Below are 17,716 nucleotides of genomic sequence, written 5' to 3'. Positions count from 1 at the left end.
AGGATGACTTTCTGGAGTCCGATTTTCTCCTTCCATGATGTCAGGTCATCAGACTTGCTGAGCCACCTCGCCAGCTCATGCTCTGTATTTCCACATGGGTTCTTGGGACCAAATTCAGGTCCTCACACTTGCAAGGCAAGCACCTTACCGACTGTTCCACTGTCTTACCCCTGACCCCTCCAGTTTTTAGAGACATCAGGCATCATGTGGGGCTGGGAAGTTAAGAACAGTCCACATGTATGTTAGCTATTTTTGTGTCTATGAGACCAAATACCTGACAGACTCACTTAAGGGAGGAAGGATTTACCTCTGCACAGGGTTTTACGCCATCACGGTAGGGAAAGTGTTCTGTGTGGCCCAGAGAATGATGCGTGATAGCCATTCTTTCAATTTCGAGTGAGCTTACAAAATACATAGCAAAGCAAAGTAAAAGAATAAATAGCAGCGGATAGATGAGTGGATAGCAAAATACCTTCAAATTGAGTGCTTAAGACATTTTAGAAGAGACCAATGTGGAACCCCCATGAAGGCCTTCAGGTGGGGTTCCCAGTCAGGAGAGAGTCCTGGATAGTGGGGCATCCCCTCAGGAGAGGATTCCAAGTTAAAACACGCAGACAACCAAATCGCAGCAGACAGAGATGACATCACCAAATTGTGTGCTCACAACATTCAGCAGAAACGGATTGGGGAAGTTGAGGCAGTCAGCTGGATTCCAGGTTGGGCTTTCTCTCCGTGACTGAGGAGTTTCCCATGGCTGAGCTTCCCATGGGTTAAATTCCAGGTCCTTTCTTCCACTGCAGGTACCTTTACGTCATGGGATAAACACTGGTGACCTCTGTTGGGAATGGGTCACCTCCCAACTGTCCTCAGGGATGCAGTGTTTCACCCTTGGCCTGTTTTGCCTTTCCCTTCTCCCCCTGTCACAGAGTTTGGGAGAACAGCCCATTCTCAGACCTTGTAGGATACTTGGAGACAAACGTGCTTGGGTCTAGAAATGGCAGGGCATGTGCGTTCAGTCCCACTTCCAGAGTTCAGTGAGTTCAAACAGCATGTGACAGTTTGCCAATATACGTGCATTATTGAAGGCACAGCAGTGGAAGTGTCTCTGTTGCTCGTGGGGACAGCATGAGGCAGAAGGTACTCACACCACAGCTGACCAAGAAGCAGAGGAGAGGAGCCAGAACCAGGGATTGGTAAAACCTTCAAAGACCCACCTTCAGTGACCCACTTGTGCCAATGACATCCCACCTTTTATAGGCTTCGCAGCTTTCAAAGCAGCACCATAGGGGCCGAAGCAATAGCTCAGTCCATGTAAAACCCATGTAAAAACCAATGTGGTGCACACCTGTAATCCTAGTGTTGAGTGGGTGGAGACGGGCAGATCCCTAGGACTCACTGGCCAGTCATGGTACCCAAAGTTGACTGACCTCACACACATGCACTTGCACAGGCATACACACACACACACACACACACACACACACACACACACACAGCAAAACAAATCAGCTTCACATCGAAAATTCAAGAGCATGTTTTTCGACTCTTTGCCTCATGATAGGGAATTAGGGAATCAAGACCTGAGAAAGCTTCTTTAAGTGTGTAATATGTGTGTGCACATGTTCATGGTGTGTGCATGTGTGTGTACACATGCCATTGTGCATATATACGTGAGATGTGACATGGGTGTGGAGATTTGAGGACATCCCCAGGTGTTGGTTCCTGACTCTTTCTTGTTGAGGATGAGATTTCTTTGCAGCTGTGCTGCACACTCCACAGTGGCTTCTAGAAGGTCTCCTGTCTCTGCCCTCCACTGTGTGCTTTGATTGATGGCTTTATAGAATAGGCTACTGCCTCTGATCTGACTCATGTCCTCGCGCTTTCGAAGCAAGTTCTTTATCCACAGAGCCGTCCTCCCACAGTATAAACACAGTATAATATTTTTAAATTAAAGCCTGTGTTTGTTCTTGAAAAATACCCTCTGAAAACTAGGACTAAGAGATAATGTCTTTAATCTGGTAGATGCATCTACACGTCCATTGAAAAATTCGAACAAGAGGCAAGTGTGCACTTTAAAATTTCATTTAATATATATTTTTCATTTAATATTTTTATTATTAATTACACACATGTGTGTGTATGTCTCTGTCACATGTGTGTGAGTGTCCAGGGACGCATCAGACCCCTTGGAACTGAGAGTTGCTGGTGGTTTGAGCCATCTGACAGATGCTGAAAACAGGACTAGGTCCTCTGCAAGAGCAGCAAGCCCTCATAAATGCTGAGCCATCTCTCCAGCTCTCTTGTTCAATATATTATCAGAAGTTCTAGTCCGTGTAATAAGATAATAAAAAGAAATAAAAGACATCCATACTGGAAATGAAAAACTGAGGTTGGAAAATTATTTCTTTGCAGACTTACTACAAAGCTATGGTAATTAAGATAATGTGTTATTTACTAAAAATCCCAGCCTTGCTTCCTTCCATTGATTTTTTTTCCCCCTTCGTCGAAATTTAATTGTCTATATAAATGTGGGCATGTTTTTATTCCATTTCATTGACAGTCATCCAAATAAAATCTTTATCTTTCCATAAGAAACAGTTAAAAGGATAAAAGGGCAGTGTACAGGGCAGGTGTGGTGGTGCATGCCTATCCTTCCATAACCCTGGAGGTGGAGGCTCAGGAGTTCAAGGTCATCTCCAGCTCTCTGTAAGCTGAAGGTCACACTGGGCACCATGGGGCTCTGTCTCAAAACCAAAAAGAGAGTAGGAGTGGGAATTTGGGGAAATACAATGAGAAGGAGAAAACTGTGGTGTCCAGCAACATCAGTTTGACTCCCTTTGGTCTCTGAAGGTGTATGTGCATTTTTAGTATAATGTATATTCATATTTTTTACTCAATGTAATGAGGTATTTTCTTACTGAACTTTTAAAAGTTCTTTATAGAGGCTGGACAGTTGGCCCAATGGATAGGAATACTAGCTGCTTTTGCAAAACCAAACTTTCTCCCAAGTCCAGTTCCCAGGACCCAGTGGTTCACAAGTGTCCGTAATTCCAGCTCCAAGGGATCTTGGAGCTTTAGTCACGAAATCTAAGCTGTAAGAATGAGGCAATGAGCCGGGCGTGGTGGCACACACCTTTAATCTCAGCGCTCGGGAGGCAGAGGCAGGCGGATCTCTATAAATTTGAGGCCAGCCTGGTCTACAAAGTAAGTCCAGGACAGCCAAGGCTACATAGAGAAACCCTGTCTCGAAAAACAAAAAAAAAAAACAAAACAAAAAAAACAAAAAAACAAAAACAAAAACAAAAAAAAGGCAAAGAAAGGGCATTCTCCAATGTCACAAGGGGTTAAACCACAAGGGGTGTGGTTTAACAAGCCCCACCCCTTCCCGAGGATACTAATAAAGGAATAAATATACCTGTCTTTAACTCACTATTCCTCATTGATTCAAATCTCAGGCGTTATGGGGGTCACATGTTGTTAGCTTGATAATGTTTTTTTCCTTGGTGGGGACAGAATGGACTTTCGGCTGGCAGAAACTGTAACTCCAATTGGTATGGCCTTAAACTGTCTTACAAGGGTCTCTAAGCCGTTCTGTATCTAACTCAACTTTCTTCTTTTCTTCTTCTTCTTCTTCTTCTTCTTCTTCTTCTTCTTCTTCTTCTTCTTCTTCTTCTTCTTCTTCTTCTTCTTTTTTTTCCCCAGAAACCTAAAACTACATCCTTCAATTGCTTTTTTGGATATGTTTGCAGTGTGTTCTATATGATTGTGTGTGTGTGTGTGTGTGTGTGTGTGTGTAGCAAAGGGTTGACACCCAGTGTTTTCCTCAGTTGCTTCATTTTTGAGACAGGGCCTCTCACTGAAAACTGGCATTACAGATGGGCACTGGCATGCCCTGCTTTTATACAAATTCTGGGCATGAAACTCAAGTCTTCATGCATGCACAACATACGCTTGATTGACTTGGGCAGTCTCTGTGGCCAAGGTTCTTTTCTTTTCTTTTCTTTTTCAACTGGGCCACCCTATGTAGCTCAGGCTGTCTTTCAACTTGTCATCCTTCTTGTCTCAGCCTTGCAGTGCTGGGATTGTAGGTCTGTACCACCATGCCCTGTGTGTGTGTGTGTGTGTGTGTAGTTGTGTGTGTGTGTGTAGTTGTGTGTGTGTGTGTGGTTGTGTGTGTATATGATATGTGTGTGGTTATGTGTGTGGTTATGTGTGTGTGTGTGTGGTTGTGTGTATATGTGTGTGTGTGTGGCCATATGTGGGTTGTTATGTGTGTATATGTGTGTGTGCAGTTGTGTGTATGTGTGTGGTTGTGTGTGTATATGTGTGTGTGTGTGTGGCCATGTGTGGGTTGTTATGTGTGTATATGTGTGTGTGTGCAGTTGTGTGTGTGTGTGGTTGTGTGGTGTGGGGGGGGCACATTTGTTCAGGTGCCTATGAAGGATGTTGGGTCCCCTGTGGCTATAGCTGGAGTTACAGGAGGCTGTGAGCTGCTTGATAAGGGCACACAATGGGAATCAAACGTGAATCCTATGAAAGAGCAGTAAGCTCTCTCAACCACTTTCCAGCCCGGAAATGCTGTTTGACTCAGCTTTAGGTATAATTTTGGGGGTGGATATTGTCTCGGTATGTAGCCTTGCTGTCTTGAAATTTGTCACTGTCCCACTGCCTCAGCCTTCTAAGAATTGAAGTTACAGTCATGTGCCACCATGCTTGGGGGATGTAACTTAAAATTTTGTTTTGTGACAGAATCTTACTATATGACCTTGGCTGTCCTGGAAAACTTATGTAGAATAAGCTGACCTTGAATTCAGAAATTTACCTGCCTCTGCCTTCTGAGTGTTGGGATTAAAGGTATGTGCCACCGCACTTGACAATTATAACCCTTGAAATCTATGTACCCAGCCTTCTATTTCTTTCATTAACAAATTAAATATGGGCCAGTGAGCTGACTCAGTGGGTAAAGGAATTCCCCATTAAGCCTGACCTGAGTTTGATCCCAGGATCCACATGGTAGGAGAGAACCCCTTCCCACAAGATGTCCTACAATCCTTCACATGCACACCACAGCATGTACACACACACACACACACACATACACACACACACACCAGATAAATAGATGCAACCTTAAACTTAAAAAATGCATTTTTTTTGTCATGTGTTCATTCTAAATTCATATCAAAACCCTGTTATTAATCTTTGGAATATAGAGTAGTTACTTGTTGCTTCATCGAAATTCCTGGTAAGAAGAAACTCAAGGGAAGAAAGGGCTTACGGTGGCTCACAGTTTGAGGAGCGCACAGTCCATCATGGTACAGAAGGCAGAACTGGAGCATAAAACAGCTTGCCACGCTGCATCCACAGTCAGGAAGTGGGGGGCCCTCCTCCAGTGACCCACACTCTCTAGACTCCACCTCCTAAAATTCTACCAACTCCCTAAACAGCGCCACCAGCTGGTGACTAAGGGTTCAAACACATGAGCCTGTGGGGGACATTTCACAGTCACATGAGTTCTCTGGGACCTTTGATGGCTCAGGCTGATGACGGTAGGAAGTAGTCGGCACCGGGCCTTAGGGAACGGGCGCTGACTCACATTAGCGTAGGCATATGAGATTTGCTTGAGGCCAGCATGAGCTCTGGCTTGGCAGATGGGAACAGGCAGGGGACCTTCCTTCTCTGCAGCAGGCAACAGCAAAGTCAGATCAAGCGCATGCGCAGTCTCCTCACTAGCTATTTCTATGGATCGGTCTGTTAAGAGAAGAGCTGTCCGTAAACTGGCCCACAACCAGTATACACGCAACAGGCTTGGTTCTAGGGGAAAGCTTCAATGTTTGGGGGTCCAGGGACCCACATTCTAGTTGAAAAAGTAAGGCATGTGGCTTTACTTTTCAGATCCAGCCTGTGGGTCCTGGGCATGTACAAGCATGGAACCTGTGGTCAGTTCAAGGCGCTGCTTAGAATCCTCTAGTGAGGGCCTGAGGGGTGTGGCTCAGTGGTAGAAATCTTTTTTTTTTTTTTTTTTTTTGTAATTTTATACATTTTAGTCACATAATTTTTGGAAACTGTAGGTGAAGAGGGGTCTTCATTATCACAGGCGGAGCAATTACATGAAATAGACAAAACAGCTGCTCATTAGACACACATGGAGTTAATGATGAGTTTTAAAAACGTATTAATTGTTTATTTTTGTAGAACTCTTATCATGGGCTCAACCCTCACTTAAAAAATAAAATAAAATAAAGCAAACTGAGCGATAGTGGCACACGCCTTTAATCCTACCACTCAGGAGGCAGAGGCAGGTGGATCTCTTGGGAGTTGGAGGCCTGCCTGGTCTACAGAGTGAGTTCCAGGACAGCCCAGGGTTAAAACAGAGAAACTTTGCCTCAGAAAACAAAACAAAACAAACAAATAAAAACAAAAAAGGAAACGAATAACTTAAAAAATAAATTGTAAAAGAAAAAAAATTTTTGTAATGTAAATTTTAAAATTAGAAGAAGAGTTTGAAACAATTAGAAAGTCCAGTCCTGAAGTTCTCAGCTGAGGACTCCAATCTACCTAAGGTGTGTTGCTTGTGCATGGAGAATCAGGCTCCAGGGGATGTTAAACACATCCAATTTAACCAGGACCGGACCCTATAAGAACCAGAGTGACTGTAACAAGGACCCCAGAAGTCTGGGGAAGGACCTGGCCTTGGACTAATGGCTGCTGCCCTCAGCCGCTTGCTTCTGTGGCTTGTTGGGAGTTAATGTGACCCTGGAGATTTGCCAGGATCCCTGAGCTCCACCTCCATCTGCCTGGTAGGTCAGCTAGGGGCTTGGCCACGCTCCAGAGAGCTTGCTGCACGCTTCCCTGGCTCCGCAGTTGGAGCGGGCACCGCACCATAGTCAGGGGTCCCCGCACACTTTCGGTGAGCTGGGTGGACTGAGCCAGCTTGGTTCGGAAGATCTCCTGTCTGTGGCTGTGTGGCTTAACCCATCTTCGCGGCGGCTCCAGTAGTAAAGACTGGGGTCCCATTGGAGGCAGCTCCGAGGAACGCGATAGGAACACAGGTGAGAGAGCCTGAGGGCTGTGGGGGCTCAGAGACCACAGGCTGTTTCTAATGGAAGAAAGTGTGCGTCTCCGCAGTCGTGTCCTTGTCTTGAGTTCCAGGGGAGCCTGCCCTGGTAGTGGACATGGCAAGTGGACTAGGAATGTACTTCTTATTAACTTCTTGATCTTCAGGAGTCAAGAATCAACATCACCTCCTTCAGGGCGCCTTCCCAGCTCACAGGCTTCCCACTCCTTCTGCTCTCAAAGCGCACTGTGCTCCCTACGCCAAGAGTTTGTTCCTTGGAGCGTAAACGTTGGAACCAGCGGCGAAAACTCCAAGTCTACACCGTGAGCTCTAGGTTTTAGAATCTCTTGTCAGGGGGATCTCCACCAGGGATCCACTCACCCTTACATAACAAACCCTAGTAGTGTTTGGGGTGCCTGATAGTGATATGGGGCGAAAGACCAAGGCCTTTATTTCAACCTGTCCCCCTGTGCTGAAACAATACAGAACCAATATGGGGCACAGGCTAAAAAAACAAAACAAAACAAAAAAAACAGACTTTGTAAGTCTCCCTACTCTAACCTTTAGGTGTTGGCACATGTGCGTGAAGGTTCTCTGGGTGTTACAGAAACTGTCCTTTGAGCTGATCTTGACATCAGAGCGCGCGCGCGCGCGCACACACACACACACACACACACACACACACACACACAGAACCTTCACAAGTTCAGGCCTATTGACACTCCCTTGTAGAAGGCTGTTTCAGTTGCATTTCTATTGCTGTGATAAAACACCATATCCAAAAGCGGACTTGGAGAGGAAAGGGTTTATTTTGGTGCCCCATTGTAGTAGTTCATCAGGATGTGAGGTCAATGCAGGAACTCAGGGCAGGAACCTGGAGGTCCGGAACTAAGGCAGAAGCCTCAGAGGAGGGCTGCTTACTGGCTTGCTCCCCAGGCCTTGCTCAGCCTGTTGTCTTACACAACTCAGGGCCTCCTGCCCAGGCACGACACCACCGACAGTGAACTGGACCTTCGCAAAGCAATCATCAAGCAAGCAAATGCAGGCACGGGCTTGCCCACAGGCCAAGGGGGTCATTTTCTCAGCTGAGGTTCCCTCTTTTTAAATGACTCTAGCCTGGGTCAAGTGGACAAACAAACAAACAAACAAAACCAAAAAAAACCCCAAAAAAACCACACAAAGGTGTTGGGGGTGGGGAGCCATTAGACTTTCACCTGAGAGCCCAGCCAACTCTCCTTCCAGCCCTCCCACATCAGCTGCAGGTAATTCTGCCCCAGCTGCAGCTGATCTACATATGATCTACATATGCATATGGGGTCTACAGGTGGTAGGAAGTTAACTGAAGTGAGGACCCTGTCTATGCAGTGTAGAGAACTCATTACCCATGCTAACATCGCCGCTGTCTGTGGGTCACCCCTCACTCTCCCGTAAGTTACCCTAATGAACCCACCAGTCTGGCCAAGATAGACTTGGAAGGAATTGTTCTTCTAATCTGGCACCAGCGCCCTCCCTGGGGCGAGTGGAAGTTTGTTCACATCAGGCCTGATCTTGAGAGGGTCCCACGTAGATCATTACAGTTGCTTTGGTTTCAAGCTGGAAACACAATACCCATCCAGGCCTCCCAACCGGACCCTGTTGTCTCAGTTTTTTTTGTGTGTGTGTGTATATGTATGTGTGCAGGTGCACATGTGTGCGCATGCATGGGGGCATGTGTCGCCCCCTTGTCATTTTCTTTTCTTTTTTTTTTTTTTTTTTAAACCAGAGGATTTATTTTATGGTTGCTTGAAATCTTCAAGATGAACTGGATGCTGCAACAGCTGCCCTCTTGGGTTTAGGTGTTGTTCCTTCACGGAATCCATGTCTGAATCTCTGGTAGACAATTTTTAGGTGTCTCATCCGCCCGGTCCCGGTTGTGTTCCGCCTCTTAGCCTTGGCACTCCAGTTATACTTTCTCTTGCGCTTGGCAGGGTAGCCACATTTGCCACAGGTCGACTTCTGAAGGTGGTAGGCCTTGGAGCCACAGCGGCGGCACAGCGTGTGCGTCTTATTGCGACGCTTCCCAAAGGATGACGTCCCTTTCGTCATCTTGCTTCTACCGCCGAGGCCAAAGAGACCGGAAGAGAAAGCACTTCGGTGACTTCCTTTGGCTCGTCATTTTCTTTTTAGTGTGTGTGTGTGTGTGTGTGTGTGTGTGTGAGATGTAGCCATGCATCTCCCAGCATACATGTGGAGGTCAAAAGACAGTTTGAAGCAATCAGTTCTCCTCTTCCACCATGTGGGTCCTGGGGAAGGAACTCAGTTGTTACCAGTTGAGCCTTCTCTCCAGCCCCCTTACCTTGGTTTTTGAGACAGTCTCTCACTGACCTGGAACTCACCAGCTAGCATGGCGAGTCTGTGAGCTTCAGGGATTCCCCTGTCTCCACCCCATCAATCCTGGGATTATCAGTACACACACCGGCATACCTGACTTTTTTCCGTAGGTTCTGGGATTTGAATTCAGATCCTTGTGGTTGCAAGGCAAGCATTTACCAAGTGAGCTATCCCTCCAGCTCCTGTTCTCTTACTCTTCTACTCTATCTGTTTTTCTCCCTTCTCAGGTTGGACTTATTTACTTGCCTGTAGTATTCCACCCCTCATCGCTATTAACTGTCTTTATTCATTTTACTGCTGCTCAGAACCTGGAGCCTACGAGGCAGAAGAGTCAGGGGCCCTCTACACTGGCTGGAACTTTCCGCTTCTTTCTGTTTCCTAAGCTCATCTCCAACTGTATTAAACAACAAATCAGGCACCTCGCAGTGCTAGCGTTCATCTCCTGCCCACAGATTTCAGTGATCCACAGAGAAGATTCATGGCTCCCTGCTGGCATCATTTCTGGACGTTATTACTCCAGGCGAGTGTCTGTCTCTTGCTTGGCGTTTTGGCTGTCAGGTTATGAAACCTTCCTTTTGCGCTGGCTTTCGCTCCCACTTTCCGTTTCTCCTGGATGCAGCAATTAGGGGGCGAAGGTGACTGGGAAGATGGCCATCCAGGCGCATCATATGTACGTGTGTGTGTGTGTGTGTGTGTGTGTGTGTGTGTGTGTGTGTAGGCAAGAGATCAACCTTGGGTGCCATTGGGTCATTCCTTAGGTGCTGTTCACCTAGTTCTTTCAGACGTGGCCTCTCACCGGCCTAGAACTCATCAAGAAGACTAGGCTAGCTGGGCAAGGAGCCCCAGAGATCCTCTTGTCTCTGCTTTGCAGGCTCTGGGAGTGCCAGTGCATGCTACCACACCCAGTTTTTAAAATGAGATTTCTGGGGACTAAACTCAAGGCCTCAGAGACATCTTACCGGCTGGTCCCATAAGAAGACCAACGTAAAGGATGAGAGGTTTTGGCCCATGGTATCGGAGGGTTCATTTTGTGATGGATTGGCTCCATTGCGCTTAGACTGTAGGAAGCCAGAGAGCATCAGGGTAGGGATCATTCAGGGGAGTTGAAGCTGTCACCCCATGGTGTCCTGGAATCAGAGGGAGCTAGAAAAGTACACATTTCAAAAGCGCACCCCCTAATGACCTACTCCCGCTAAAAAGGTGAGAGTCCTCGTGAGCTAATCATTTCCTAAGCGCCCCACCTCTGCTTTGGAGACTGCTACAGTTTCGTTCTTTTGCTGTGGAAAACACCATGACCAAGCGCCGAGGAAACATTTGCTCTTAGTTCATCCAGGTCACAGTTCATCACTGAAGGAAGCCAAGGCAGGAATCTGAAGGCAAGACCTGTGGAGCCTCACAAGCTCATGCTTAGCTTTCTTATACAGTTCTGGACCACCTGCCTAGGGAATGGTACTCCCCGCCCTCCCCCCCCCCCACAGTGGGCTTATCCCTCCTACATCAACTAACAATCAAGACAACCCCCACAGACATGCCCACAGGCCAATCTGATCCCTCAATCAGTGGGGATGGGTGGCTTTCACCAACATCTTGGTGGGGTCATCTATATGGCCTTTCTCGATCCCTTCCGGTTCAGATCCAGCAATTCCAACTCCTTTTAGCTCTTATTTTTCATATTTGGTTCCCCTCTCCTCTACATGATGCAGATATTTCTCACTCTCTGCTGAACTAGATTCTTGGGTTCTTTGGGTCTCTGGGAGAAATGGCACTTGGGCGATTTATGATCTGAATAGAAACATTTGAACACTTGGTCTTCATAGGGCAGTGCTGTTTTGGGGGGTAGCTTTTAGAATATTCGGGATATATGTTATAGCTGGTAGATAGAAGGTACTAGAGATGGACTTTGAAAGCCATATTCTAATTTTGCTTCAAAACCCACCAGAATGTGAACAAGCCAGGATCACCCATTGCCGTGGACCCAAATGTAACGCCATGCCTTCCTCTCCACCGTGAGACAAATAAATATATCCCCCCTCCCTTCAGTTGCTTCTTGTAGGCATTCTGTCACTGAGATGATAACAAATAACCAGAATTGCCATGAGTGGTCTTTACCCCTGAGAAGATGCTGGTTTCCAAGCCTGGTGTCATAGAATGGTCTCTTTCCCCCAGGTTTAAGATGACATCATCTTGGAGTAGAGATTAACTTGGCTTAGTAGCCATGGCAGCTAGAACACATCAAGGCAGTGATAGCCAGGTCTATGGTAATAGAAACACAGCCATGTGCAAGGACAAGGCTTAAGGCCAAGTGAAAACAGAAACCAAGTCTAACCCTTGAGTAAACCAGTTCAAATAGGTGGGCTGGTTCAGTTTATAACACACAGGGACCTATTAGTTACTTTTCTCATTGCAGTGACTAAGTGCCTGACAGACGCAGCTTAAGGGAGGAGAGTTTACTGTGGCTCACAGTTCTAGGGAATACAGCCCATCATGGTGGGGAGGGCATGGCAGCAGGAGCGTGAGGTGGCTGGTCACAGGGCATCCACAGTCAGGAAACAGAGAGAGGTAGGTGCTGGGGCTCAGCTTGCTTTCTCCTTTTTATTCGATCGAAGACTCCAGCCCACGGATGGCACTGCTAATAGCCAGCGTAGGTTTTCCACACCTCAGTTAACCCCAGTCTTAGCCCAATGAACTCCCTCACAGACATGGCTAGAGGAGTGTTTCTTAGGTGATTTTAGACCCTAAGTGGATGATATTAACCACCAACCACAGAGGGCTCTTCTGTTCAGGGAAGAGGAGTGGGTGTTTGAGGCGTTCTAGAAGCCTCCAGACCCTCTCTGTTTAAGGCTCCCTACATGGCTTCTTTGCCATGGTCAGGAAGGGCAGGCTCGGTGGCTGTTAACACCACTGCTGGGGCTCCCCTCAGCTCAGGATTCATCTGTTCCCCCAATCTCACAGTCATTTTGTAGCTCCGTCTTCGCACTGGGTTTTCTGAGTATAGATCCAGGATACTGTGGCTGTGGTCACGCATCAGATAAACTCTCTCTCTCTGAGCTCCTGATTGTGTCCATAGCCCTGGCTCCCTGATGAGTGTGTTTCCTTAGAGGCCAACGGCAATGGCATTGTTGTTGACTTTGGCTTCTTCTCAGGCGGAGATAAAAGGATGTCAAGCCTCGGAGCATCAAGAAGATGGCCTTGCCGGGGCACAGCGGCCTGATGGAGGGAAAGGGCACTTCTGTTCATAATTTATCCAGACAGTGCTGTGCTGTGGGGTTTCTAGTTAGAGAGGCGAGCTACACACCCAGCTGTGTTGGGGCCAAAGGTCACAAGAAGAGAATACAGCCATGTATAAAGCCATTTTATGAGCTGTTTATCCCTTCAGGACTCCATGCGGGGGTCCCTCCCCGGCTCTCTGGGAGTTTTGTGTTACCCACAAAGCACCACGGCAGCCGAGCATCTATCCACATAATCAACTGCCTCTCTGGGCATGGGTTTAGTGGGGGTGGGGGGAGCTTCTGTTGCAAGGTGCTACCTCCTGAGCCATACTGCCTCGAGCTTCGTGATGTCAGCTCTAAGGGTCTGCCAGGAGTGAACCTGGGGACTCGCGACAGTCCTTCTGAGGAGGCCGTGGGGCCGGTCACTGGACCCTCGCCTAAGAATCCGCCATTCCTTCTAACTATTTAAATGCTGTTTTTCTTAGTTGTTTGTTGGGGTGTGTGGTAGGTAGTCTTAAGGAAGGGGCTACAGTGTATATCGGCTGAAGACTAGAGGAAGTGGGATTCACTACGTGTGGCAGTGGGGAAGCCTGGGAAGGGAAGCTCAACCCAAAGCCACCTCCACAGACCACTGTGGTTATGATGGGTTGTCACAATAAGACACGAAAGCTGCCAAGGTGTGGCGCTACACACCTGTAAGCCAGTGCTTAGGAGGAGTTAAGCTAAGACGGTTACTTCAAGGTCAAGGCGAGCCTAGGTCATTCAGAGAATTTGTTGGGGCTGGGGAGATGGCTCAGTGGGTAAGAACACTTACTTCAAAAGCATGAGAACATGTGTACAGGTCCCAACACCCATGGACAAAGCCAGGTATGGCTGTGTATGAGCCTGGACCTTCAGCGCGATGGGAGACAGAGACAGCAGATCATTGAGGCTTGCTGGCTGCCAGCCTAATTCTGGTTTCCTGAGAAGCTCTGTCTCAGAGGAATAAGAGAGTGACAGAGCAGAATGTTTGATGTCCTGCCTTGTGCTTATGCATAGGTGTGTGAGGGCTGGAGAGATGGCTCAGAGATTAAGAGTAAGGACTGCTCATCCAAAGGCCCCGAGTTCAATTCCCAGCAACCACATGGTGGCTCATAGCCATCTATAATGTGATCTAGTGCCCTCTTTTGGCCTGCAGGTGTACATGCAGGTAGAGCACTGTATATATAATAATAAATAAATAAATCTTTTAAAAAAGAAAAAAGATGTGAATTGATCCTGAAATTAGATCTGGCTTTGGGATAAGACTCTGCCCAGGTTTCATAGGACTTATACACATATTCACACATATCTCCAGGGGCAATAAGGGTACTCACAGTATTTCCTGTGTTGTCATTCATAAGATGAAACAAATAGCTTTTTACTCTTTTGGGGGCAGTCTGAAGGTGGACACTTCACCACTGTGTGGTCCTGACAGCCGTGTTCTGTTGGAGTCCCATTTCTTTCTTTTCCCTTTTTCTTTATTTAGGGGAATGGATTTTTCCCCCTTCAGAGTCTCCTCCAGCTCAGATTGGCCTTGAACTCTCTATGGTACTGAAGTTGGTCTTGAACTTGTGAACCTCCTGTTCTCAAGTTTGGGAATACAGCTGTGCATGGCCATACTTGCTCTGGAATGCTTTCTCTTTATACTCATGACTTCTCATTTCTTTTAAAAATGCGTGTATGTGTGTGTATCACATGTAGAAGTCAGAAGTCGATCCCAGGTGGCCTTTCCTAGTGTTCTGCCCCCTTTTTTCTTACAGACAGGGTCTCTCACTGGGACCTGAGGCTTGCCAGTGGGCTAGCCCTGGTGGCTGCCATGCCACCTCTCCAGCACTGGGATTACAGGCTCTTATCACCATGCCTGGCTTCTGTTTTGTGGGCACTGAGCATCAAAGTTTTCACTCTTGAGTGGCAGACAACTCTACTGACTTCTCCATCTCCACATCCATAAATATATGCATGATGTACAAATAATTTATATTTATAAATATTTACTACATAAGAAACATAAATGTATTACATTTTCCATTTTATAAATAACATTTATGCATACATTTATAACTTGAGTGTACACTAACCTTTAAATACACTACATTTCCTTCCCATTAGTGGCTTGAGCAAGAGTGGGTAGAGTGGGTGTGGCCTTTGTCCCTGTATTTGGGTGGGTGTGGTCAGGTCTATAAGCTCAGCTTCGGAGACTGTGGCTCAGCAGAGGGCGTGGACAGAGGCTGACTTTTCCTCCTCTTCTCCTCAAAGTCCCCATCCCATCTTCCTTCTCCCTTTTCTCCTCTTCTTGTTTCTCTTCTCCCTAATCTTCCTGCTCTTCCTCTTCCTCTCTTTTCTTTCCCCTCCTCTCATCTTCTTCCTCCTCTTTCCCCCCCTTTTCCTTTTCTTCCACTTTTTTCCTCTCTTCCTCCTCCCTTTTCCTCCTTTTTCTTTTTCTTCTTCTTCCTCCCCCTTTTCTTTTTCTTCTTCTTCCTCCCCCTTTTCTTTTTCTTCCTTCTCCTCTTCCCCTTCTTTCCTCTCCCCCTCCTTTTCTTCCCTTCCCCCCCCACTCCTCTTCTTCCTTCTTTTTGGTGGTGCTGGAGCATCACACTTAGTGTGCGCAGCAAGTGCTGCACCACTGAGCTACCCTCCGAGTCTCCTAACCCTGGTCTTTGAGCACTGAGTAGCTTGCTTCCTGATACAGGCCTGAATGTGTCCTTATTATTACTGCTCCACAGGGGTGAGAATGACAAATTTCTCATTTATTCCAAGGAGTAAGCTCTCTTAGTTTGTTAATACGAAAGCAGATCCACCACCTCTTTGGTGTGTGTGTGTGTGTGTGTGTGTGTGTGTGTGTGTGTGTGTGTGTGTCCCATGCTGACCTTGAACTCACTATCTTCTTGGTTTAGTCTTCTGAGTGCTTAGATTACAGGTGCGAGCCTCTATACCTGGGCATCAGTTCATGTTACTCAAAATCTGCTGGGGCCTGTGAGATGGCTCAGTGGGGTAAAGTGCTTGCTTGCTGCATAAGCTTGACAATCTGAGTTCGATTCCCCAGAGCCCCCTTAAGAATAGAAGGAGGAAAAAAAAAAAAAAAAAAAGAATAGAAGGAAGGAAACACCACCACAAAGTTGTCCTCTGGTCTCCACACACATGCTGCAGCCTGTGTATCCCTCCACAATAACAATTATAATAGATAAACAACACACACATGGACTCACTTTGTAGACCAGGCTGGCCTCGAACTCACAAACATCTGCCTGCCTCTGCCTCCTCTTACAGAGTGGGAGACAGTCTTCTGGGAGGAAAACAAAATGTCTACACAGTGGGCTGCTGCTGTAAGGGAAGAAGGTACTCTTTTCAGCTTGGGGAATGGGGAAGAAAAGGCTTTGGAGAAACCGATCTTTGGGGTGTCTCCCAGTGAATAGACTTGTGTAGGGTATTGATAGATAATTAGGAGTTTACCAGGGCCCAAGGATGGATACCCCCGAGCTGGCAGAACACATCAAAGCCAGATCGTGTGTGGCTAGCCTCTTCTGGGCACGAAGAGTGCTTCTGTGCATCTGGAACTTTTTTTTTTTTTTTCCCCAGTGAGGAGCTGGAAGGAGAAGATGTGGTGAAAGGTAATTTCCTGTCAGCAGTTCTTGAAGAGACTTCAAGGCGGATCGTGGCGTTTGCTTTTTCTCTGAAATGACATTAGGGTAGCACAGTTTCTCTCTTAGAAAGGTTTGTCTAGTTGCTCTCTAATTGCCACCCGCCCCTCACATTTTATTGATCCCCTCATATAGTTGAAGGATCTCTTTCAGAGGCACTTTCCTGGGGCAGGACCTGCAATAGCCCTGCAGCGACTCCCCTCTCTCCCCAAGAGACACAGGTTGTCATGATGAACCTCAGCATCCCTCTCCAGTCTGACCAGGAATATTTTTCTCTCACTGACCAGAATCACCCTGTCTTCCACTCCCTGTTTTGCCTGGGAGCCTCCGACCCTCACCTTGTGTGTCGGCAGCAAGAGTTCCCAATCACCCCAGCAACACACATCAGCCTGTAGTTCCGAGCATCACCAGCTACCGCTGGAGGTCCCTTCTAAGCCTGAGGAGGTCAGTTCCCATGAGGAGACCCTGAGACCCTGAGCCATCCCTGTGTGTTTCTTGCCTTACACATCTGCCTCCATCGCAACTGCTGTTTTGATTCCATTTTAATCCATTCATGCGTGTGAAGACATGTTTCCATGTGGGGGCACATGTGAGGGTGGCACTGGTCTCAGAAAGCAATGAGGCAATATATAGGTTAGTTCCTATATTTTTAGATCTAGGAACTCATATAGGCTTATATGTGATGTGTGCATGTTCTATGTTGTGATATGTGGGATTAGAAAATAATTACAGGCCGGGTGTGGTGGCACATGCCTTTTAATCCCAGCACTCGGGAGGCTGAGGCAGGCGGATCGCTGCGAATTCAAGGCCAGCCTGGTCTACAAATCGAGTCCAGGACAGCCAGGGCTACACAGAGAAACCCTGTCTTGAAAAACAAACAAACAAACAAACAAACAAGGATAGAGGATGATTACGGGAACACCTGTAGGATTGGCTTACATGACTGCAGACCATAGAGCCCCACAGTGACCGTCTGCATGCTGGACCATCAGGGAACCCACTAGCTGGAAGCCTCACTAGCATCCATTGTCGTCATCCTCATGCCAGCATCCCCATCTTCCCGTAGGGTGGATGCAGCTCTGGTCCGAGGCTGGAGGCTTCCTGGAGGCTTCCTGGAGAGTGTCTGGTGTGCCATCAGAGACTGAAGTCGCTGGAGTCTGTTCACGGGTGATAACAGCTGCAGCAGACACAGGTGATAGGAAGAACAGAGCTTGCATGCCTGGGCTAACTTCCTCTTTATCCTGTTTTTAAATTTTTTTTCTTTACTTATTTAATATTATAATTATCTGTCCATCCTCATTCACAGCCTGTTGGATAACGCGTCCAACACACTATCAGGTCTGGTCTTTCCTTTGCTCTCCCACATGCCAGTCATCTCTGGAAATGCCCTCTAGGACTCTCCTACAAGCGTGCCTTATGAA

At 47.1% G+C, this 17,716-nt stretch overlaps 2 protein-coding genes across 2 annotated transcripts in view; one reads left to right on the top strand and one right to left on the bottom strand.

Annotated features, from left to right (window-relative positions):
* Positions 1 to 8,837: 8,837 nt before the first annotated feature.
* Positions 8,838 to 9,193, bottom strand: LOC127202674 (60S ribosomal protein L37). Its single transcript, XM_051161381.1, has one exon. It carries the CDS (start codon positions 9,140 to 9,142, stop codon positions 8,849 to 8,851), a length of 294 nt encoding a protein of 97 aa, XP_051017338.1. The 5' UTR covers positions 9,143 to 9,193; the 3' UTR covers positions 8,838 to 8,848.
* Positions 9,194 to 17,395: 8,202 nt separating this feature from the next.
* The window catches only part of Caln1 (calneuron 1), a 443,920-nt gene continuing 443,599 nt past the window's right edge, over positions 17,396 to 17,716 (top strand). Inside the window, exon 1 of the mRNA XM_051161377.1 lies at positions 17,396 to 17,487. The gene's annotated coding sequence lies outside the window, so the exon portion shown is untranslated. The remainder of the gene's footprint in view (positions 17,488 to 17,716) is intronic.

The sequence above is a fragment of the Acomys russatus genome, chromosome 19 (assembly GCF_903995435.1).
Source record: "Acomys russatus chromosome 19, mAcoRus1.1, whole genome shotgun sequence".
In the NCBI taxonomy this organism is placed as follows: domain Eukaryota; kingdom Metazoa; phylum Chordata; class Mammalia; order Rodentia; family Muridae; genus Acomys; species Acomys russatus.
Note: the sequence above shows the minus strand (reverse complement) of the source record. Positions and strands in the feature narration are given on the sequence as shown.

Coding starts and splice junctions, on each gene's coding strand:
- LOC127202674 (XM_051161381.1), bottom strand. CDS start 9,142: ATGACGAAAGGGACGTCATCCTTTGGGAAGCGTCGCAATAAGACGCAC.